This window comes from Pangasianodon hypophthalmus, chromosome 1, assembly GCF_027358585.1.
Source record: "Pangasianodon hypophthalmus isolate fPanHyp1 chromosome 1, fPanHyp1.pri, whole genome shotgun sequence".
Classification (NCBI taxonomy): domain Eukaryota; kingdom Metazoa; phylum Chordata; class Actinopteri; order Siluriformes; family Pangasiidae; genus Pangasianodon; species Pangasianodon hypophthalmus.
In genome coordinates, this window is record NC_069710.1 from 13,803,156 (window position 1) to 13,828,421 (window position 25,266).

At 37.9% G+C, this 25,266-nt stretch overlaps 1 protein-coding gene across 2 annotated transcripts; it reads right to left on the reverse strand.

The window, feature by feature from the left end:
• Positions 1 to 1,077: 1,077 nt before the first annotated feature.
• gnal2 (guanine nucleotide binding protein (G protein), alpha activating activity polypeptide, olfactory type 2) lies at positions 1,078 to 24,678 on the reverse strand. 2 transcript variants are annotated; one of them, XM_026926172.3, is made up of 12 exons: positions 23,823 to 24,678; positions 17,827 to 17,899; positions 16,611 to 16,665; positions 16,359 to 16,478; positions 15,301 to 15,398; positions 9,470 to 9,524; positions 9,200 to 9,273; positions 8,865 to 8,923; positions 8,449 to 8,569; positions 7,873 to 8,003; positions 6,805 to 6,872; positions 1,080 to 6,621 (listed from the first exon to the last, which is right to left on the reverse strand). In XM_026926172.3, the coding sequence occupies exons 1-12, from the start codon at positions 24,340 to 24,342 to the stop codon at positions 6,475 to 6,477; spliced, it is 1,521 nt and encodes a 506-aa protein (XP_026781973.1). In that variant the 5' UTR covers positions 24,343 to 24,678; the 3' UTR covers positions 1,080 to 6,474. The 2 variants fall into 2 exon arrangements, with proteins under 2 accessions (XP_053094746.1, XP_026781973.1); XM_053238771.1 differs by lacking the exons at positions 15,301 to 15,398; positions 16,359 to 16,478; positions 16,611 to 16,665; positions 17,827 to 17,899; positions 23,823 to 24,678 and adding an exon at positions 14,291 to 15,254 and having other exon boundaries at positions 1,078 to 6,621.
• Between the last annotated feature and the right edge of the window lie 588 nt (positions 24,679 to 25,266).

Genomic DNA, 25,266 nt, shown 5'->3' on the forward strand with positions numbered 1-25,266 from the left:
TGGTGACTCAATGTATAATAAGGTAAGCTCTGTTTAACTGTAGAAAGTGTGTTATTGGGAATGATTCATGCTCTGAATGATGCTGAACTTCAACAGTCTGTAATCTGTAATCTATTTTACAGTGCATGTTTTGACAGAGTGTCCAAATGCATTTCCATAACATATTTATGAATATGTGTAAATGTATTCACGTGTGGTATTCCCTTACGTGCAGCGCAGAGAAATCCAGGTATACTTATACTCTTGGCTAGGAATTAAACATCTTGATCTAGGACAACAGTTACTGCAGATATTTTATTTAGCTGAACTAGGATAGGTTTGAGGTTGAAAATCTCTTGGCATGAGTTTTAGTTATAAATCCTATTTAATTAACTTTCTTCGGATGTTCTACAGTCTGTACTACGTTTACTGAACTGGTGTTCGATGCACTACAGGATGCGTTTTCTGAAATACAGCTACAAAGGAATTGTGATTAACCAAATCCATGTTGGGGTGTGTGTGTGTGTGTGTGTGTGTGTGTGTGTCATTGAAAAGTAAAGACACCTAGGGTAAATGACTGTAAATGAGAAATTCTAAATCAGAATAAAAAATGTGTGTCTTGCTAAGTATAACTAAATTAAAATTGTATTTCTCCTTTCACGGGGTAATGAGTTCAAGACGCTTACATGCACAAGACTTTAAGCTTTAAAGCTACAGGATTTGAAAATTTTGGAATTTTGCCCTCTCTGGTAGAAAAATGTTTCTGCGGAAGAACATTTTGCAGCATGTGTAGTGCTGTGCAGATGTCATGGCTGTTTCAACACTCACTCAGGGCTGCGTCCCAAACTGCATAATCCACAGTAAGTAGTATGCCTAAAGGGTAGCATCGATAGTAGTCTTTTTTTTTTCCAGAATGAGTACTAGTACATTTTCTTCAATACCAATACTAATCCTGAAATGAGTAATCATCTTAATACTAGTTAATCAGAGGTATCATTTTATTTAGCGTTGTTAATAATCTCATGTTGCACCCACCTCTCACTGATTCTGATTTGAAGTTGTTTTCACAACTTAATGGTCTTGTTTCCACAAGGCATGGGCACGCATTAGTGTCTTGTTACCACTGATTATTTTTATTAAGTAGGGACGTGACAGGCAGGGCTCCATAAGTCACAGTTACTGAGGACTATGTAAAAGAGCAAAACCTCTCAGTTCCTCCGTTGTAATCTCTCAGCTGTTTTGGCTCATGTCTACCTGACATCAGAGGAGATGCTGCACATCTGCGAGACCACTAAACATGAGAATGTATCAGTGCAATCAAAGCATCAAGGTTGTATAAAGGTGTTGTAATATGTCAGGTTGAAGTCTCAAGATTAACTGGTGTGTGAACCATTTTGGCCTCTATAAGGAAAATGCATGTCCACATGTTACATGTTCATTTAACTCACCCTTTGTATATCACAGTGCTGTTAAATTCTCAATTCTGATTCAGAAGATGATGTTCATTTTCTTTAGCAGCCTTGACAGTCATGTCATATAAATTACAGGTTTATATAGTAGCAGGTCATTCACTTAGGACTTGTCTGTCTGACATGCCCAGTTAAAACAGATTTTTAAAATGTGTCAGTGTTAAATCTTCTTGAGAAGTTAATTTAACATTTATGGAAGGAGGCTACAGTGGCAGAGTATTGTAACCATCAGAGGTAGAGCTGTGATTTCAACTGGTTTTGTACAGGGTACCATACCCCTGTAATTATTGCTTCTACACACACACACACACACACACGCACACACACATCATATACCAATACCACATCATCAGTTATGTTTTCACACATCACAGGCAGACACCACATCATTAATCATATTTACACACACACCAACATCAGTCATATTTACACTCATCATATACAGACACATTATCATTTACACATTTTTTTATGCACAGAAACACGTGAATACTGAGAGAACATGAAATACACAGCCAGTAACCTGAGACTCAAACCTGGGATCTTATGAGACAGCACCACTACCAGGTGCACCATTAATACTTAACCAACAACCTCTCGAAAACCCTATTCACATGTGAAGTTTATGTGCCATGTCTGTAGGAAGATAGTGAAGGATAAATCCTTCATACAATTAGATGCTTGTCAGCAGTCAGTGTGTGTCTTTACAAATATCATGAGGACTGTGGTTCAAGACCAGCCTTAGGTGGATTACATTTTTATTTATTTATGTATGTCAGACTTGTTATATAAGTGGTGTAAAGTAAAAGTCCTTACAGAACAGCCATTGTTCGAAGGCACCGGTGGCTCAGAAGTTTAAGTGGGTGCATCTGTCCTGTCCCTGTGGGAAGCATGCAGGTTCAAGACCTATTTCAGGTAAGTTGAAAGTGCTGGAACCATGGTGGAGCTGTAAACCTGGCAGAGAAAGAGAGAGAAAAGCCAGTCCATCCCACCTGGGGCATCTGAAGAGGTGAAAGGAGGGGTTATGCTGCAGTGGACCATGTACTCCTAATAATTTTACATACTGCATATATTTACACGTGTTTGTACACATTACTGACTACTTTGCCATATTACACTATATATGGCTTGCTATATACTACTTGCTGCCATACTACACTGTAGCTCGCTATACTACTGTCTACTTTGACATATTGCACTATATATGGCTTGATATACTACTGTCTACTTTGCCATGCTATACTATAGGTTGATGTACTACTGTCTACTTTGCCATACTACACTATAGCTTACTATACTACTGTCTACTTTGCCATAGTACACTATGGCTTGTTACATAACTGTCTAGTTTGCCATACTACTTGATAGCTTGCTACACTACTATCTACTTTGCTGAGCCACTGCTTGGTACACCACTGTCTACTTCTCTATACTACTGCTCACGTTGCTATATCACTAGCTACTATACTACATAATAGTAAATTCACCAGGATCTTACATGATTACCTGTCTGTGGGATTGAACCAGTGCAGCTTACACTGAAACATTGCATACTGCTTATTCTGTGCACCACCAGAAGCTATATGTTCCTTAGGCGTTTTTGTAAAGCTTTATCTTTTAGTTTACATCAGAGATTTGTGTCTGTAAAGAAAGGCCTACCAAACAACCCCAGGCAAGTCTCAAACACCAAGCCACACTGCACCACCTGAGTCTATGCAGCACTTGGGATTTTTTGTTGTGTTAACCTTTAGTTTACATCAGAGATTTGTGTTTGTAAAGAAGGGTCTGCCAAAAGACCTAAGGCAAGGCTCCGACACACACCACTCGCATACACACCTCACACACTGTGCCACTCAGTCAAAAGTTTTACACTCATAAAAATCTAAGTTTAACAGGTTAAAAATAACTTTATATGTGAGCGTCACACAGCTTAGTGCTGTGTTAACAAAGTTGACCCTGAAGAAATGCTCTCAAATCAAGAACATCGCTGTTGCTCATCAACTGGTTCAGCGGTTAAGGCTTTGGGTTAATAATAAGATGGTTGTGAGTTCAAATCCCAGCTTCACCAAGCTGCCAATGTTGGGTCCTTGTGCTGCATGACACATGTTGCTCTGTTGGGAGGGGGGGAGCATTTGCCCCATGACCTAATGTTAAAGAGCACTATGCACCTAGACTCACCAAGTCTAGAGGAGAGAGGAACGTGGAGGAACTGGACATGAGGAGAAAATCATATGCGTACCAGGGTTATTCTAGACATATGGAGAAACATGGTTTTGTCGTAACACTATAAACAGGAAAATACTCACCTGCTAAAGCAATATTCTGAAATCTAATTACATCAAACACTTCCTAATAAACACTGTTTTATTCCATAGTCACACATCAGGGATCCTTGTCCTTACTTTGGGTTTCTGGAAAGCAAGCACAATGGCTTTCTGTATTGCACACTCTCATTTATTCATTTCCACTCCACACATGCTTACCTATGTGTGTATGTACACTTCTTCACTGTATACATAGAAAGGCATGTATACACGTTGACACACATAATTAAACATGTAGAATTGTACATATATATTTATATAGACCTATAAATTTACATGTACACACATTTATAAGCGAGTGCAAACAGTGCACTCTTGCATACATACCACACACACACACACACACACACACACACAAACATACTGCATTCATACTGAAAAAGGTCCCTATGAAAAACAACACCTGGTTGTATCTTTTGATCAGCTGATTTTTCCATTTTAGGTTTTATGCACGTTGCTCTTTTATGTTATGCTAATGGGGTCAACTTGCATAATGTATACAGAATTTTTTGGATTTTTTTTTTCTTTTTCTTTTTTTTTTTTTTAAAACTAATCAGCATTTTGTTTTTTTTTTATAAACAAAACAAGCAAACAAAACAAAACAAAACAAAACAAAAAAAGAAAGAACATTTAGAGAATAGGTCCCTATCGGCAGTCCCTCCTGCTGACAGAGTGACATCAAGCTGTACAGTGCAGTCAAAAAAAAACAACAAAAAAAAAAACATACTTATATCTCAGCTTTGTTTACAGGTACAGCCATATTGAAGGCACAAAGATCTACAAGTAGATTTTTTTTCCACCTCTCTTTCCATAAAGTTGTACAAAATAACTTTTTTTTATAATGTGTGCAAGAGAAATGTCAGCTTGCACTGTCTGTACAAGTCAAGAAACAGAGTGTGTGTGTTTATTTATATATATATATATATATATATATATATATATATATATATATATATATATATATATATATATATATATATCTTCATCCAAAGTGGTCTAAGATCAGAAATCAAATGCATGGAAAGACCAGAGGGGCTGTGGTTACTTTAACGTCTTCAGTCGACTCACTTAACCTGTAATAATGCTCTAACTCCAACATTGCAATGCTACATTAAGTGTATCCACCTGTAAAAACACACAGTCAGTTAAAACCCGGTGCAAAAGTGCGTCGCTCATATTCTTATGTACTTCTTTTCCCAGTGTTCACCTCTTCAGTAGAGTGGAGACAAAGAGCAGCAGAGAGACCAAGAGGCCAAGAGGTCAGGGGTCAAAATGTGGTGCCACCTCCAGAAACTGGTGGATACAATACTGTGTGTGTGTGTATGTATGTATGTGTGTGCATATATATATATATATATATGTATATATAATGTATATATATATATATATCTATCCATATATCCAACAGTTTATTAGCTACACTTACCATATAGGTACACAATTATCTATATGAATATTGTTATAATAGGGGTCCAAGCACCAAAGATGCAAGGGACATTATAGTATGTTTCTATTGATTATGCCCCATTTTTTCCTCATTCATTACAGGAAAAGATGCAACAAAAGACGATGAATGGCAAAGTAACGTGTGAATCTGGTCAGGAATAGAACAAGCTGATTCACTAGGCTGTTTATATAACGTACACCACATAACATTTTCTGCTTTCCAACAACCAGAGAAAAAAAAACACGCAAAAGCAAACTTTTCATTTGAAACTTTTGTTTAAACATTTACTTACAGTTTGTTCTAGGTGAGAGAACCACCTCAATGCGTGGAGCGCCTACTCTTTTGCAGCACTAAGGACATGGTCTGGCTGTTGGTATAAGCGATTTTTATTAAGTATATTAATTTTCTTGAATGCTAGATAAACGGGCAGATCTACATGAAAAAAAACTGTTATATAACTCAACACTAGCACAACACGCATTTGCCTTACGTTCAAATGCTTAAAAAAAGATGCTAGATCAAATACAAGAGAACGCCCTAGCTCAAAGCCAAAATATTAGCTAAAGACTTTCTTACCTAAACAAACAGCATCATGAAGACCAAGGAGCTATGGAAAAGGATCTATTCCAAACTTTAAAAAACCATTTAAAAAAAATGTAATGAAGAGCCTAGAAGAGGCCATCCACCAAAACTCAGTGTAAGACCGTGTAAGGACAAACAAGAGACCAATGGTAAGGCTCCACATGATGCTACCACTAGCGTGCTTCACTGTGAGGATGGAATATTTACGCAAGTGACTAATTCACTCATTCTGAGTTAAATTACATTAATTGCCACTTTTTAGCAAATGTTGTCTAAAGGTGCTCCCGTTCCACTGATGGACAGGGCAGAGGTGGGCTTTGAACATGTTGCCTAGTAACATAGGGGCTACACACAGTAAGTGTAAATCTACAAGGAGGGCCTATATGGTAGGTTTAGCTGATAAACTGTCAATTTGGTGAACACATGTGCACACACACAAACACACACACACTAAAAAGGTAGCCAAAGGCTTAGCGGAATGACAGAAAGTTAAAAAAAAAAAAGTTACACCCCTTCAGATTAACAATGGTTTAAAAAACTAAATAATAATAAACATGAAACTGAGGATCTGCCAAAAATAAGTGATACATATCAGTCCATGAGTTTTGGCCTTGTTTAGGAGTGGGTTCTTAAAAAAAAAAAAAAAAAAGTGCTCTGGCTTTCGTGAACCAGATCACAAGAGTTCATACTGCCGCAGGTGCATTCTCTGGATGATGTCCCGACAGTCGTTAAATACCCGGCGGATATTTTCCGTGTCAACAGCGCACGTAAAATGAGGGTAACAGTAATGACGTCCGTCTCCGCTTGCTGTGCTGATCCTCTGTTAGAGAGCAGAAAGATAACATCACAAATAAAATGCCAATACATTAAATGTTGCTGTAATTTCATATGCAAAATTCAAGAAAGTGTTAACTCAGAACTTTTGATTGTGACAAAGAAAAGGTACAGAGGTCGTTATCGTGTTTAAGTACAAACGGCTCGATCTGATCATCAAATCACCTACCAGGAATTCATCACGAATGAAATACTTGGCTCTTGTCACTCTTGGGTCTTCTCCTGGTTCCGGAGTTGCTGAAAGGTTACAAACACACAAATTCATGTTTTCTGTCTGTTGCCATTATGTCTTCTTCTCGCAGGTAAATAATGTGTTGGGGAAAATACAGTTTCACATCTTTTAAGCCAACATTGATAAAATAAATGATAGTTACTGATTTGTTTCATTCTAATTTTGAAAGTAAATCTGTGAAACAATAAATTATTCAATATGTATTTTTATACCACAGTGCTATAGAATTCTCGATTCTGATTGGTCAGATGATTGATCGTTGACTTATTTTCAGTAGTGCAGCTGCAAATCATGGTTTTATATTAATGCTCTCGTTCTAATACATTACTGTTTCTATGGTAACAACTTACACAGGGATTTGCTTGGTAGACGCTCTACATAACTTAAAATTACTAACAGGTAATTTTATAACAGGTTATAAAAATGCTATTTAACAATGAAAAACTTATAATCATTGATATGAAGTTTTCTTTAAGTAGATGTTTAAATTTAAATAAAAAAAGTTAAATAAATTTTCTGACATTGCACTTAGCGTTTCATTTTTAATTAACTTAAAGACAGAGGAAAAACAAAAGAGAAAAGAACTGCTTATACCTACTATAACGTAAGCAATAACAGGAAGTTTGTGGACATTCCCCAATGCTTAATGTAACTATAACTGGATAAAGAGTATGCCATGTTGTTTCTTAATATATAGCTCTTTTTTTTACCATTGATCTTGGCATCCAAATGGCATATGAAATATAAAACACTTCAAGATTTGCTGTTATAGGAAAATAAATCAACTTCATTTATATCATTATATGAATGTTTTGGAAGTTGTGTTACAAAATGGTGTCAATGTCCCAGTTCATATATTTATATATATATATATATATATATATATACATATATATACATATATATATATATATATATATATATATATATATATGTGTGTGTGTGTGTGTGTGTGTGTGTATCTTCATTTGGAAGAATAAATCGATGCACGTGAAGTAGGATCACCTTCATTTGGTATGGTGTAGCGAGCGTATTCTGGGAAATAGTCTTCAATTTTGGATTTCCCAGCTAATACTTTCTCTGCCAGCATGTCCTGCTTGTTGAGGAATAAAATAACAGAGATGGTCCGTAACCACCTTGGGAGAAGAAACACAGAGACACAGTCACGAAAGAAAAGCTCTAAAAACACATTTTCAGTTTCCAGTGTTCTCCAAAATTATTCACATACTCAGTTATCTTGTGCAAAAAATACTTTATAAAGTCGATGGAACTTTTTCTATGCACAAAACTTTTTTTAATATTCTAATGCAATAAGAAAATAAGTCTTTATTTATATAGCAACAAATTTTCTTAACAAAAATACAACAAAGCAGGAACCAAGTTGTTTTATGGATTGCACACTGCACTTCATTATATGTAACTATAATTGGATTAAAAAATACTCATCGTCAAAATCAGTCATCGCCATATGAAAGTAATTAGCACTATCAGCTAGATTTCCTTAATCTACGCTCCTATCAATGCGCACTACAGAACGTTTTGGGAGAAAAAGAAACATTCATGTCGGGAGCACAGAAGTACCTGTTGTTCCAGATACTGCGAAAGAGGTCGAGTGCTTCTCGTAGTCTGTTTGTGTTGTTGTCTTCTCTAATGACCATGTTATAGCTGCTACTCGCCACCACAAAGATGATCGCAGTGACATCTGGAACATAAAACACACCACTAATCATGCAAAACACACCTTTAAAGGCTACTTTAAAATTCAACAAATGAAAAAAGTTAAATGCAGTTGTTACAATTCAATTATACAATTAGACAAAAAGTATTTTGAAAATAATTCACTTTAGGAAGCATTTACTAAGGAATATTTTTAATATTTTTAGCTAAAATTAAAATTTAAACCCAACAACCATACACTGTATTAGGTAAACTTAACGCACATTCACATGCAATTTTCTTCTGAAGATATAAATATTAATAATTACTGCTACACATACCATTAAAGCACTGGATCCATTTTCTCCTCTCATCTCTTTGACCTCCCACATCAAACATGCTACAAGAGAAAAATAAAATAAAATAAAGATCAAGAAGAAATAACCAGGCAGTCAGAGCATGCACTCTGTCTGGAAACAAGAAAAATGGTGCCCTCTAGAGGAACACATGCCACTATCTAAACTTTTATTTTTTATTTTTTATCATTATCAAACCATGATTTTATCCCAACCATTGTGCAATAGTTTATTTTGAAGCAAATAAAAAATATTTAGAAGGAATTTTCAATACATATAAATTTGCATACTCTCTTTGTAGTGACAGAAAACCAACTCACTGAAAGTTAACTTTGTCTACTTGAAATCGCGTTTCAAAAATCCCTGATGTCAGAACTCTGCAGCGCAGCAAGTCCTGAAACAAGAGACGAACAATGTAAATATGAAGCAACCAAGTAAATATGTGAATGACTAAGCAAAAGACAAGTGATAAGATCACAGTAGATACAGTAAAAGATCTTATCACTGGAGTTATACTTAGTTACTGAATAAAAGGAAACGAAACTCTTTACAAAAAAAAAAAAAAAAAGGCTTCTAAACTGAAAATGTACCTGATCTGTTGGCGTGTAGTCACTTTGTCTTACAGCATCAATTCGGTCAAGGAAGCTATGAAGATATAGAAACAAACAATTAATATGGGCAGTAATACACTATAACACACATTGGGACAGTTTATATAGGGCTAGCACATACCCATAAATATAACGAGACACACACCCTTACTGAGTAAAGTAGCATAGATTCAAGGACCCAGAAATGGAGTATGAACAATTCTGCATATGATTCCTGGAACATCATACTGCAAGGTGTCCCAAAAGTCACCATACAAGGGAAATTAACACTTTTTAGCAAAATGTCTTCCAAAATTTTTCATACTTAGTTTGTTTATATATATACATACATACATACATACATACATATATATATATATATATATATATATATATATATATATATATATATATATATATATATATATATATATATATATATATATATATATATATATATATATATATATATATATACACACCGATCAGCCATAACATTATGACCACCCGCCTAATATTGTGTTGGTCCCCCTTTTGCTGCCAAAACAGCCCTGACCCGTCGAGGCATGGACTCCACTAGATCCCTGAAGGTGTGCTGTGGTATCTGGCACAAAGACGTTAACAGCAGATCCTTTAAGTCCTGTAAGTTGCGAGGTGGGGCCTCCATGGATCGGACTTGATGGCCAGCACACCCCACAGATGTTCGACTGGATTGAGATCTGGGGAATTTGGAGGCCAAGTCAACACCTTGAACTCTTTGCCATGTTTCTTGAACCATTCCTGAACAATTTTTACAGTGTGGCAGGGCGCATTATCCTGCCGAAAGAAGTCACTTCCATTAGGGAATAACGTTGCCATGAAGGGGTGTACCTGGTCTGCAACAATGTTTAGGTAGGTGGTATGTGTCAAAATAGCATCCACACGAATGCCAGGACCCAAAGTTTCCCAGCAGAACATTGCCCAGAGCATCACACTGCCTCCGCCAGCTTGCGTTCTTCCCATAGTGCATGCTGGTGCTATCTCTTCCCCAGGTAAACGATGCACATGCACCCGGCCTTCCAAATGATGGAAAAGAAAATGTGATTTATCGGACCAGGCCACCTTCTTCCATTGCTCCGTGGTCCAGTTCTGATGCTCACCTGTCCATTGTAGGCACTTTTGGCAGTGGACAGAGATCAGCATGGGCACTCTGACAGGTCTGTGGCTACACAGCCCCATACTCAGCAAGCTGCGATGCACTGTGTGTTCTGACACCTTTCTATCATAGCCAGCTTTAACTTTTCAGCAATTTGTGCTACAATAGCTCTTCTGTGGGATCAGACCAGACGGACTAACCTTCACTCCCCATGCGCATCAATGAGCCTTGGGCACCCATGACCCTGTCGCTAGTTCACCGGTTGTCCTTCCTTGGACCACTTTTGGTAGGTACTAACCACTGCATACTAGGAACACCCCACAAGGCCCGCCGTTTTAAAGATGCTCTGATCCAGTCATCCAGCCATCACAATTTGGCCGTTGTCAAAGTCTCTCTAATCCTTACGCTTGCCCATTTTTCCTGCTTCCAACACATCAACTTCAAGAACTGACTGGTCACTTGCTGCCTAATATATCTCAACCCTTGATAGGTGCTATTGTAATGAGATAATCAATATTATTCACTTCACCTGTCAGTGGTCATAATGTTACGGCTGATCGGTGTGTGTTTATATGTATATATGGTTTTTTTTTCTCCATATAGCCTTTAAGAATACGTTTGACAAAAGAAGAATGTATTGAAATCATTCTCATGGCTGGATGGCAAGGTTGTGATGGACTTGAACAGGAAATATGGCAAGCACATCACACACAACACTGTTGCCAAACTTATTAACAAATTTAAAAAAAACAGGAAGTGTTGTGGACCAACCGAAAAGTGGACGTCCACAAACATCCACTGACGAAGGCACAACCGACGAAATGCTGGCATATATATAGTCCCCTATTAATGGAGACTTTTGGGACACCCCATACATCAAAATGAGATTTAATTAACATGTCATGTATGACTATAGGTGAGCCAAGTTTCCATTATATTGCATGTAAATAAAAGGCTGAGAATCAAACGAATCAAAACACTGACTTCAAACAACACGTCAAAATCTCTAGGCATCTTTGCAAAGCCTGTTTACCCAAAACTGTGCATCCAGGTCAGCTCTCCATGGTGCCTCGCGTACAATAACGTGCCTATTACTCAACTGAAGGATTAATCAGCAAATAATGGTCCACGTTTAGAAATTACATGTTGATACTAAACCAACATTTAATTATCAACATTTTAATACAATCAAGAAAGGGACCCTACAGGAACCCACTCACCCAAAAACAAAATGGGGGCAATTGCATGGGGTTCCAAATGCAAGGGGTTATTTTTACTCTCATGCGGGTGGAAGAGGCTGGTCACATATTAAGCTCGTAGGACAAACAAAGGCCAAGTTCACTAACATGGGAGCATACTGGCTGTTCACATGGCTCTGTGCAAACCATTTACCATGTCCATTCATTCATCGTCAGTAACTGCTTTAGCCTGGACAGGGTCATGTTCATTTTAATTACTAATTTGTTTATATTTTAGGAAACAGAACTGTGGCAATGAATTGGACAAGAGTGTCTGCGGCTGTGGGCAGGAGTGGATGGGATTAGTCAAGGGTGTCTCTGTGGGAGACACTGTGGGCAGGAACAAGTAGGATTGGTCAAGAGTGTCTGTAGGAGTGGGTGGTATTGGTCAAACATTCTGGTTGAGTGGTCAAGATTGGTTAAGAGTGTCTCTGTGGGACACACTGTGGACAGGAACAGGTGAGATTGATCAAGAGTGTCTCCAGGAACAGAGAGGATTGGTCAAGAGTGTCTCTATGGGAGACACTGTGGGCAGGTAAGGGTAGTACTAGTCAAGTGTGTCTCTGTGGGAGACACTGTTGGCAGGCACAAGTGGCATTGGTCATTGGTCTGTGGGAGTAGGCAGGAATGGGTGGGATTCGTCAAGCATGACTGTGAGAGCTGGCAGGATTGGTCAAAGGGGTCTGCAGGAGCAGGAAGGATTAGTCAAGATTGTCTGTGGGAGTCAGCAGGATTGGTCAAGTGTGTCTGTGGGAGCAGACAAGATTAGCCGTGATTGTCTGTGGGAGACAGTGGGACTGGTCAAGAGTAGGCGGGGGCAGGAATTTCTTCACGAGGAGGCGGGATTGGTCAAGATTTTCTGATGGAGTGGGCATAAATGGTCAAGTGTGTCTGAAGGAGTAGGCGGGAGCAGGCAGGAATAGTCAAGAGTGTTTGCAGAAGTAAGCAGGATTCGATCAACCAAACAACTGTGGAGAGAGTCAAAGCTCCAAGTTCTTAGTGTGCAAATGACTGAGGACCTCTCCTGAACTCTCAACACTACCTGCCTAGCCAAGAAGGCCCAGCAGAGCCTCCAATTCCTATGGAGACTGAACAGATCCAACTCCCCCAATCCTCACAACCTTCTATAGAGGGACAACAGACAGCATCCTGACCAGCTGTCTCACTGTGTGGTACGGGCACTGCACAGTCTCTGACCGCAAGACCCTATAGCAGATTGTGAGAACAGCTGAGAAGATCATCAAGGGCTCTCTACCCACCATCGACACCTCGTATAACAACCGCTGCATCCACAGAACCACCAGCATTGCAGACGACCCCTCTCACCCCTCTCATGGACTCTACAACCTCCTGCCATCTGGTAGAAGGTACAGGAGCATCCGTGCCACCACCAGCAGATTCCGCAACAGTTTCTTCCCTGAGGCTGTCAGATTACTCAACACTCTGCTGCCTCCCAATGCTCACCTGGGCTAGTCAAACACCTAACCCATTATGACCACATACCATTGCACACTGCACTTTACAAAGCTGCATCAGACACTATATGGAACACTAAACGTACTGCTGCTACCCTACCAATAGTTTACAGTTTACAGCCCATGTTCTGTGTATTTATTGTCCTGTGTATTTATTGTCCTGCACTCATCTCACACGGCTGTGAGTTTATGTAGTCTTGCATACTGTTATGTGTTGCACCATGGCCCTGGAGAAATGACATTTTGTTCCAATGTTCCAGTACAATCTATAAATGACAATTAAAAATCCACTTGACTCGACTTGACTTAGTCATGAGTGTTTGCAAAAATGGGCGGGTCTGTGTGAGTGACCAGGTTTGATCAGAAATCTTAGGGAGCAAGATTAAAAAGCAGTCCCACATACATTCCTAATAACACCCCCCCATCCCCCACCTCCAGAAAAACCTCTCCTCCAGTTAAGAGGAAACAAAGACCCTTCTAACATTTCTATCATCATACATACACCCAATTCAGTATCAACAAACATCCACTGGGGCACAGTGATGACTCATACAGGCACTTTTTACTAGCTAGCGAATGGACTATAACTGTCTACCAACCTGAAACAGTCATGTTTAGTGCAGTGTATCATGATTTATTTTGTTTCCCAAGATGATCATCTGACACAGTATGGCCAGAATTGATCAAGGTGAACATAAATATGTTCACATCCATTTTATATTCTTCATCATATTTATTTTTATGACTGGCCAAGTTTATGGGAAATTTCATCATTTTGTTAGGAATAGTTTGCAACTGGTCCTCCACAGTGTAGTCTAGTGTAGAGTACTTGCAAGCATGGGATCAAATGCTGAAGTTTCCACTCTTGCGCCATCCCCTTGACAAATTTTACTCCAATAAATTTAATTTGTGCACCATGATAAATGTGTTCATTCCAGTCAAACACACACACGCAGACACACACACAATGTACCTTAGCTTCGCTTCCTGACCTTCCTTTGTTTACAGCACATTGCCAGGATACTCACTTTGATTTGACTGCACGCACACACACGTGGCCACTCAAACAGTTTGTGCTCTGCAGTGCAGTTGCTATAAATAGCCAGTGTTTGCTCTGGCTCCATGGCGCTTTTATATAAGCTCTGGGAGGGTGCCACGGAGAGAGGGGATTGGAGATAGAACAACTATACACAACACGGCCACTGGAAAATCCAGAATTGCTTCACACACACACACACACACACACACTCTCGCTCTCTCTCATTTTCTTTCTTTGAATTCTCACACATGCTCTCTGTCTGGCTTGCTCAAAGCTGTCTCTCGTTTAGGAACCCCTGATTAAAGGTTTGCATAGGGACTAGGATCCAGCGGGACCCTGTTTGTTCATTCATTTATGTTCAGCAAATGTTTTATTCTGGTCAGGGTCAATGTGGTTTTAAGGACTGATTTGAAAATTTTCTATGATTAACAATGATTACTAGCATGAAAAATTAGGAATTAAGTTAAGGAATAAAACACACTGTTAGGAAATTTATCAACAATTGGTTTAATTTGCAAATGATTACATTCTAGTTATAGAATAACACAGCTTTTATCCATTTATAGTTACATTCAATGCTGTGAAATGTCCACAAAACAAGTTAATTCCTGTTATCACTTGAGTTATAGCAGCGCTTGAGTTTAAACAAAAAACAAAAAAAAAAAAATGTAGCTTGTCACATAAGAGCAAAGTCCCCTATACTAAAGACAGAGGCGTAAAACTTTACTTTATGCCGCTGACACTGGAGACTCCTTTCCTTTCCTTTCATGTTAATTAAAAAATATCTAAAATATTACTGAATTTGTTAATTGCAAGGTTTAAATTATGTGAGTGTCTGCCACACAAGTTCCTCTGAGTTACATGTTATTATAGAAAAAAATAGCATATTAGAACGATTTTAGTCCCCATTCAACACAAACAAAAGAGAAGGGAAGAGAACTTACTAATGTGCACAGTCGATGAGCTGGTACTCGTTAGACCTCTCATAGCATGCTTTCACTCCTTCATCATCCCAGAGTTTCTTGACATGGTCAAAAAACTCCTGCGCAGAAGACACACACTGTATAAATAAACTGTCAGGTCATGTCTGGTCAGTGTTAAACTATATGTATAGTTTACATGAGGTTAGAGAACCGCACATGATCGTGTGCATATGATATCACAGTAAAATACGCTAAGCATCGGTTCCGAGGTTTTACTTTACCTAGAATCAGCTCGCATGCATTATCTATATATCATGCATTACCTATTTTTCCTCAAAGTCAACAAGACAAAATGGAGTTTGATCCTGAGAAACCACAATGCATAAACCTCTGTGCCGGAAAACTTTACCTCTATTATAAACACAAAGTATGACTGTTCTATAGCTCTCTTGAGGTTAATAAGATTAAAACACACACACACACAGCTTGTCATTCTACCGAAAAAGCACAAATTATAACCACCTCTGTCTTTAAGACTTTCTCATGGTGGAAAACATAACAACAAAGCACTGACACTGGAGACTCCTTCCATAAATGCTAAATACATATCCGCATACAGAAAACCTCTCCATATCAACAATTATGTTTTTCATTGTTAAATGATGTTTTTTTTAGTCTTCTTCCACCATGTAAGTCCCTGTGTAAGCTGTTACTGTAGTAACAATAACAATTACACTGTGCATTAATATGAACCTGTGATTTGCTGCTGTACTACTACCAGAGCTGCTGTTATAGAAAATTAATCAACACCTTCTGGCAAATCAGAATCCAGAACCAGTCAACAGTGCTGCTGTAAGACATTTTTTTACCAGAAAAAATGTCTTACAACTGTTGAATTCATATTTTGGAGCAGTACCAGCTAGATTGATGGTCAGGGATTTTCTCAATAATCTCATACATATCCTTAAAAAAACATAAATGAGGGACAAAAACGGTATTGCAATATCTTTTGGTTTAAACACTTTTAAAACTGATCAAATGAAAGCCCGGCTTTTAGAACAACTGAATGCGTCCCTTACCTGTGGGTAGTCAAAATCCGACAGCGGTGCTATGCTTTTGATGTAATCGATCCTAAACTGGTCCTCCGGGTTGGCGAGAGGGACAGGTGGTGTTAAAGTGCTCATTGCAGACACTATCGTCTAGGACACAAATTGCAAATTCGATGAGTTGTGCTACAATGAATTTTACAATGAACCAAATACCAAACATATAAAATGCTTCCTCATAGGTTTTGTCATGTCACAGTATAAATCAGTTCATAGTCCACTTACCACTATAGCATCCTTCACATTTTTCCGGATGTCTTGGATTTTCTGTCTCTTTTCTCTGTGTACAAACATAGATGTTTTCAGACACAAAATAGGAAATAAATTGAATTAGTTTCCAGCTTTGTAGCAGCCTAGTACGTAAATATAGGTTTATTCAGTGGTGCCAACATTGCTAACAAAAATACACTAGCAGGCACAGGGGGAAAAAAACAGAATTTGAACACAAAAACCCTAGAGTATGTCAATGTACAAGACAGCTTTTTTTTTTCCAAGCAACAATAAGAAAAAGCGAGGGAAAACCTGGGGTGACGCTACTTAATAATTAGCCTCCATTTTTTTTTACTACGTAATGACATCACAGCACCTCCCACTTGTTTTCATTTGGCTCACAAGAGAGGCTCGTGAATTCATAAGTAAAATTCACCTAGTTAAAGTTGAAAAGCGAAAGTAAGCTCTCTCTAGAAACATAACACATCTTGTGACCTTTCCCCTTCAGTGAATTTGCTTTTCCGGCATGTAAATTTTATTTGCATTTTGTCTGGCCGCTGTTTTAGCTGAAAAAAAGGAAAAGCTTAGTATTCAGGTTCCTCCCGTGTCGCAGCAGGAAAGGGTCAAAGATCGTAAATGCTACTACTAAACAGTACATGTTGGAACCTCTGGTTTATTCATTGTAACAAAACTACATGTCCAATAGATATTAAACTTCCAGTCCTACTTCATTGGCTGAATCTCTCATTTCTTACGAGGTTTATTTGCTGCATTTTGCTCTTAAATAAGTAAAAGGTTGCTAAATACATGAGGACATTAGGGACATTCTAATGATTTACTTAAAATGTTATTACTATTTTTTAAATTAACTTTCAAATATCACAGCATCACAATATATGAAAATAAAGAACCAAGAATAAGAGACTTTAATTTTCTTATTCCCATGATCATCAGGAAATTAGGTGATGCAACGTCTTGTTGAATATTCAAAATATTTCATATGGATGGATGTGTTCATGTAACAGGGTTGAGTGAATGCACTAAAACCTATTATAACCCATAATGGATGACTCATGGAAAAAAAAGACGTTTCCAGTATTAGATGTTAAATGGATTCATATGTTACTGGAAAACAAATAAGATTTTTGAAGTGTTTTTAAATAATGGAATATTTAAGCTTGCACAGCAGAAATGATGTGTTAATGTTACTATAAAGTAAATGTCCACTTACTCTGCGTTAAAACCGTTCACGTGAAGAATTCTCATCTGTTTCACAATGGTGCTTTTTCCTGATTCTCCAGCTCCTACAACATCACACAAAGTACACGATTAGCAGAAATAGTGTTAAAGATGTTTAAAAAAAAAAAAAAAAAAAAAAAAAAGGTTTCATAATTTGGAAAACCAATATTGAATATTGATGAATATTGAATGTTGAGCTGAGCTGTCAAAGGTGCATGCATTTGCACTTCTACCTTATATCACAAAAATAATGCACTTCCTACTATGAATATAGAACAATGTAGAATATTATAGGAAAGAAAGATACAGAAAGCAAGTAAGGATATTTCTCAGATCATGGATACAGACTGTCCTGGTTCCAATTAAAGGCCTTAAGGCAAAATACAAAGAGGCTATGGGGAATGAAGTAAACACAGGATTCGGATATGGGTCAGGTGTTATGTACATGTAAACAGGCAGGGACAAAAAACAAAAAAAAAATAGCAGCATTATGTTAAAATATCGTAACTGTGCATCAAGTCCTACAATGTAAATACAGCCAGATTGATAAGACCATTTATTTCATCCGGACTCCATGTGATTCATGATTAATCTGGGCAAAAATCATCGCATAACAGTGATGATAACTTCAGAATCAACAGGAAAGTCAGTGTACAGACATCAGTCCAAAGACCAGATATTTAGGATTTTGCGTCAGAAGCCAGGGAAAACCTCGGAATTGTTTGGCAGTGTAAATGCATCTGGAACATCTGGAATGACAGTATGGCCTAGCAGAACCAGTGTTCTTAATAAATACTGACCAAATGTGTCCCGGTCCTTTTTCAATCTACACTTTATTTTTTCCCTCTGTTTCATTATCTTCTGTGACAAACTCCAACACAGGGTTTTGTTATACAGTGTGAATGGTCATTTAAGCCTTAATTTAGCGTTATAAGCCGTGGTAAGAAGTAAATTATTCATTTAAACAGCTTTAAAAACATTTCAGTCACTCACTGAGTGACTCTCACAGGGGCTGGGCGTGTAACTCGGCTACATATATCTGACAAACCAACGGCTATTTTGGCGCTTTAATACCTCATACATCTTATAGGGATACTTTTAAAAAAATGACAGGTGAATAAACTCGTTATAAGCACATCAACCCAGTTTAAAACCCTTTCTCATAGCAGTAAAGACTGCCACACACTGCAACCTTGACGTTGTCAGAATTTCCCCTCTATGCTACTGTTTACTGTCGTCCATTAGCACCCGCACCCCCCCTCCTTTCCTTTCCGCTATGGTATCGCCCACATTCATAAACGACCAAACATCCGGAAAAGGGGTGTTTTCGCGACGCCGTATTCCTTCGCCTAAGTGCGCAATGGAAAAAAGAAATGTTTTCTTTATCAGTCGCTCCACAGACAATTCACAGAGAGTGAGAGAGAGAGAGAGAGAGAGAGAGAGCAAATATTTAACTCTATGTCATTCTCATGGTTCTGTTATGGCACTCAGAGAGAAAGAAAGAGGGAAAAAATGTGTTCTACATGATTAGGTTAGTGCTCTCTCTTGTATGTGGAGCTAAACAGTGCTAAGCATTTGAATATAAGGATTCATGTGACAGAATGACAAAATCACAGATGTCTATTTCTGGAGTTTTCACATGACTCCAAAGAAATTACTTAATTTAATAGCCCTTTGTTAGGCTCCTTGACAAGATGTACTACAACCATGAACCTCGAGTGAGGAATAAAACACTCTGTCTTGCTGTTAAAGGACAAAAAAATAATCAGCGATGGGGCGGTGTGCTGAAGCAGAGTTACAGTTATCTCCCAGAAGTTGCTTATTGTCTCATAACAGCATGTCCCAAAGTGTTTTATTCCTCTTATAAAGAATGACGTTACACTTTTTATCTATTTATAGTTACATTTACTGTTGTGGAAGTTCTGTGAAACGATTCTCACACCAGATTCTTTTTCCTTCTCTCTCTCGAAATTAATCAGACAAAAAAACAAACAAAGAAACTGCAAAATTTAAATTTGTCTGTCCTGAAAAATTAGTACAGTTGGAAAATTGGAGACTATTTCCACATATGATAAATAAACATCTCTTTACAGAAATCTTCTCCATCATCAACAAATACACACGTTTTGTTTTCAAACCTGTTTATGTTGAGGGTCCGTGTGCAAAGTCTATTGTTACTACAGAAAAGATCACGTATTATAATAATGAGCACATTAATATACACGCTACTGTCAGAGCTGCTGTTATAGAAAATTAATCAACACCTTCTGACCAATCAGAACTGATCATTTAACAGTGCTGCGTGTGTAATTAAGATGTACAAATAAGATGTAAACCTAAACGACCATCTGTGAGAGACTATAAATAATCTTCCTGTCAGTATTCAGTTTCCTCATTTAGTCAGTTACCTGTCAAGGCTGGAAAAAAAAACCACACACACACACACACAGCTATATTTTGATGATTTATAAACGTGTACATGCTCTACGTCGCTCCCGCGTAGCACTGCCATGGGCTTCCTGTTTTCTTTTTTTTTTTTTTAATCCTGATGCAATGACTAGCATTCTCCAATCACACCTTTATTTAATATCACCTTCCTGCAGAAATCCTAACCCTTCCTCATTAAGTCTAAGCTTGTCACATGAAACCCAGGCCTGGCATGTTCTCATATTCTCTGAGACTCATCATTTGACGTCCGTCTGATACGATGGAGGTTCTCGCCATATGAGGAACTCTCAGCCTTGCTTAAGAATTCACTTACAGCTCACTAACAAAATCAGCTATAGACAACTATAGACAGCATATTCCTCTTTATAATGACCATTTTGTCATGAAACGTCTCACAGGAATAATGAAAATACAGCACCCACTAACAAAGTATCACAAATATTTCTGTGGAAACATATCTGATGTGGTGCATGAGCTTGAAACCTTCAGCTCGTGCACTTTCACCATTCTGCATCAATGTCTTCCTGTACATCATGTTGGTCCCTAACGCTTCATTGCTCTATAAATAATTATAGAAGAATTTTATGTATATTGAAGACATTCAGTGTGTAAATTAGTTCCAGAGAGACAGTTAGGATCAGTCTATGCACAGTCTGCATCAAAGGTGTGCATCGGGACACGCTTTTGTTTTGTTTTTTTTACTCTTACAACAGGCACTTTAATTAAAGCCTGGTTTTACAGTCTATTTTATAGTTTACTACTTGTCACACTGTATGAAATGTATGGTCCTAATAAAATCTGTACGAATTCTATACTAGACAGTATGAGAACGTGTGTTCTTCGTGTCAGATTGTAAAGATCCTCTAACGATAGACCTATGATTAAGGAAAATGAGTATGTTCTGTGTACGCCTGAGTTTGAGGTAATAAAGAGATTTTTTTATGTTTAGTTTACGCTTTGTCATCGACGATACCGTATCTGTAGCCATCCTGTGAGTTTGACGTCATCCTATATCACCCTCCTGTTGGTGGATTTTAAATAAGCGTCGAGGCAGCACGCAAAAAAAATTAGAAATCAACAATTTCTGCCATTGCAAGAACTTTGTTGTCGACTGTGTTTGTTCGCATTGATACTAAATCACCTCACATTATGCGTTCTAAGTGCAATTGTTTGTCCACAACAGCAAAATCAGGCCACGATTCATAAACGCTTCATCCTGCTCATGGTCACGGAGGATTAAATGAATCATTTGGAAATAGAACTGTTTAGTTTACTGTAGTGATGCAGATAAATTGGCTCCTTCAACAAGATCTTTGAATTGTAACAAAAAAACATGTTTTCGTGTGATCCAGTACATCAGTACTGCGTGATAATTCTTTGCTTCACGCAGTAAGGGAACTCCAGAAACAAAGTTCAACCCTAGTGAATGATAAAACCTAGTTACACGGGAAGCAAAGTTCAGTTCCTCGAGCGATACCGGACTGGACTGGATGCACTGTATGGATTTCTCCTCTGAGCATTTTATATTCGGTAAACTAACAGCATCTTGTGTCATCGATGGAAAAGTCCACACATTTCCACATTAAATATGTTTATATCTCAAGCTTCTTTGCTCAGGCACCATTTCACAGCAACATCACAGTAATGAGAAGTGGTGGATACTCGGAGTCCCAGAATGCAATGCAGCTATACGACACGGTTGAGAGTCAGCTCAGCTAGTTAGCGCTCTACAAGGTGACGAGTGCGTTGATGTCGGTAATAGCACGAAAGCTTCGGAAGCTGAACTGTTTGGAAGCTGAACTCTGCAGAGTGTACAGACGAGGAGGTGAGAGAGCTGGACAGAATAAAGCACTAAAGCACCGCTGCATCGCTCTCTTTAGGTAGAGATGACACGAGGGATAAATCCTGCTGCACCACTAAGAGCAGCTAATCGGAACGATATTCAGGAAACCGTTAAAACAGATAAATCAAATTTCTCCCAAACCACTTGAAACCTTCGTATATGATCCCTCGAATCCCTGCCAAAACCCAAGCTACGCTATGTATAGACATTCAAAATCTTCTTGTATCTGCTTCTTCTTTCAACGATCCTGCGTTTCTGGAAAGCCTCATTCTTATTCGAGCCGTGGAAAACCACAACACATCAGATTTTAGTTTAATATCAATATTCTGAAATCTGAAAAATGCTAAGCTAATTGTTATGATTAAGCTTTGTCCATGCTGAAATATATTTCCTGGCTGTATTTTGTCATCTGCAACACTGTACTAGTTTTAAGAAATCCCAAACGTGCAGTGTAAGATGTTATTCCTAAAATCTAATGAAAACACATACACAGTGTAGGTATTTTATTATAATCACTATAAGTGTTAAATAAAATAAATCTTCTCTCTTTATATGCTATACGTTATTGATTTGTTATGCTAGTATTATTTAAGATCTAATTTAATAAGACTCTATTTAATTAGTTTGGATCACACCATTGTGTTGTGTGGCATTTTATTTAAACTGTTTTAAAGGCGCTAGGATAGTGGGAACTATGTAGGAATACATAGAGAATAAAATATTCATGATTAAATTTGAACTTGAATTGAATAACATTTTGTTTAAATTTTGTTTAAAAGAATAACCCAGGACATTAGTAGTGAGCTCAATGTATAAATAATAATAATTATAAATAGATTTCACCACATTTATTGACATTTTATTTAATTAATTGTCATATGTGACGTTTTATTACAGCTAATAATTAAATTACTAAAGTCTTATTAATATTAATGGTTTTCATCATTTATTTTGAGGTTTTTTTTTATTATTTTAGTTTATTATTTAGTTTGTTGTTATAGTGCACAAGCACTAGCACAAGGCAAAAACAAGACATCCACATTAAAGACAAAAAACTTACATAAATGAGGATTTTTTTTTGACGTATTTTATTCTTATATCTTATATCAATTTTAGTTCTGTCACATAGGGGACAGCAGACATGGACTTTTTTATTTAATTTTATTTTGAAGATATTTTAGAGACTCAACACTGACATTAAATTCAGTGAAAAGAAGTTTCACATTTATATTTCAAATATAACATCTCAAATATTTATAGCTATTACGTATCTAGTTTTTGGGCTAGATAGATAGATAGATAGATAGATAGATAGATAGACACTTCATACTGAAATGTGTTCCATTATTATACGGGTTGTTTGTTTCCGGCTCTGCGCGCACTGTGACGACGGCGCCTGCAGATCACGTGACTTTGATCATATGGCGTCACTGGTACGGTTTAGCAATATAACTTGTTATAGTTCATTTTTGCAATAATAATAATTTTTTTAAGTTTGTGTGTCAGATAGAGAGAGAGAGAGAGTTTGGAGAGTTTGTTTTGAGCTGGGAGAGAGATATGGGATTTATTGCGTAATAGTTTAATCAAGACGAGGGAGGAGAAAAAGAAAGAAAGAAGGAAAGAAGGAAAGAAGGTCAGCTAGCTAGATCAGAGTATACATGGAGGATATGAGACTATGAGATAGAATTGGATCTTACCTAATAAAAGCAGTCTGTGTGTTTGTTTGTATTCTCTTTTCAGTTCTTTTAAGACGCGGTCAATGTTTTTACTGACTTTCCGCGCCTCCTTTTCGGCCTCCTTTTCCTCCACCACCAGTTTGTCCCAGTTCTTTGCTTTCTGGCTGGATGGAGGATGGAGGAGGTGTAGTCTTCGGCTGCGATCCTTCACGGTTCCCGTGGCCTTGCCTCCTCTTCCTCCTTTTCCTCCTCCTCCTCCTCTTCCTCCTCCGTTCTGGATGAGCGCTCCATCCGCCGCGGCGTCTCCAGCGAGCCTGCGCTCCCCGATGGGGACTTTACCGGCGTCCCACTGGTGCGTGTGGCCGGTGCGTAATGGAGACGGAGATGCCTTGCTGTTCCCTGCGGAGTCGCCGCGCTGAGATTCCCCAACACGCGGCGCGATCAGCAGATCCGGCGGCTGCTCTGGCTCTGAATTCGCGCTGGAAATGGTTCCACTCAGATCCCCGAATAACCGGGGACGCAGACTATAACACAACCCCATGTTACACCAAGTGGCCTAATAATAATAGTAGTAGTAATAATAATAATAATCCATAAAAAGATGAAAAAGGCATGAGACGGATGAAGAAAATGAGCTCATCCTCAAACGACTAAGCTTGTCCTACAGCCATATCTAAAGCCCAGTAGATTATTTCCTCACATTTTTGCCTGTCATTTTGTGTTTTCTCCAGTCAACCTACGCTTGAAGTCAGTAGATCACCTGATGCCTTTGCGGACACTGCAGGTCCACGTTACCGTAAATAAACCAAAAGCGCACCCTCAGAAAATGTTCAAAAAAAAAAAAAACCAAAGCGTGTTTCAGTTCAGTCTAAGTTAACATGATCTCAGATCCGCTCCTGCACCAACACACACACACACACACACACACACACACACTTCAACTCAACAAACACTGTTAATGAGCTGATTAACTGCTACATCAGAAATGTTAGGACCACTACAAAATGTCCAAGGCAGGGTTGTGATATATATATATATATATATATATATATATATATATATGTGTGTGTGTGTGTGTGTGTGTGTGTGTGTGTGTGTGTGTATATGTATATATGAATTTAATTTCAGAACAGGAAGGATATGTATGACATTATTACTATGATTAATATAGAATATATAATAATTAAAAGATAAATAAGGAATAAAACATAACAGAACATGGTGTTACAGGCAAATAATCAGCGACAAGATGGTGTGATGAGTAAGCGGCACTACTCTTACCACCAAGAGGTTGATTATTTTACAATAATAGGATGTCCCGGAATGTTTTATTCCTCTTATACCATAGCAATTTGCCAAAACTAACCATTTTTGTTAGGAATAATAATAACAACAACAATGAATCCAAATGATAATATTCACTACAACACTGACTGTGTGATCACAGTTTTAGTAAAAAAAAAAA

Coding starts and splice junctions, on each gene's coding strand:
- gnal2 (XM_026926172.3), bottom strand. CDS start 24,342: ATGGGGTTGTGTTATAGTCTGCGTCCCCGGTTATTCGGGGATCTGAGT. Junction 16,666..17,826: donor GTGAACGGTTTTAACGCAGA/GTAAGTGGACAT, acceptor GTTTGTACACAG/AGAAAAGAGACAGAAAATCC. Junction 8,924..9,199: donor GTAGACAAAGTTAACTTTCA/GTGAGTTGGTTT, acceptor TTTCTCTTGTAG/CATGTTTGATGTGGGAGGTC.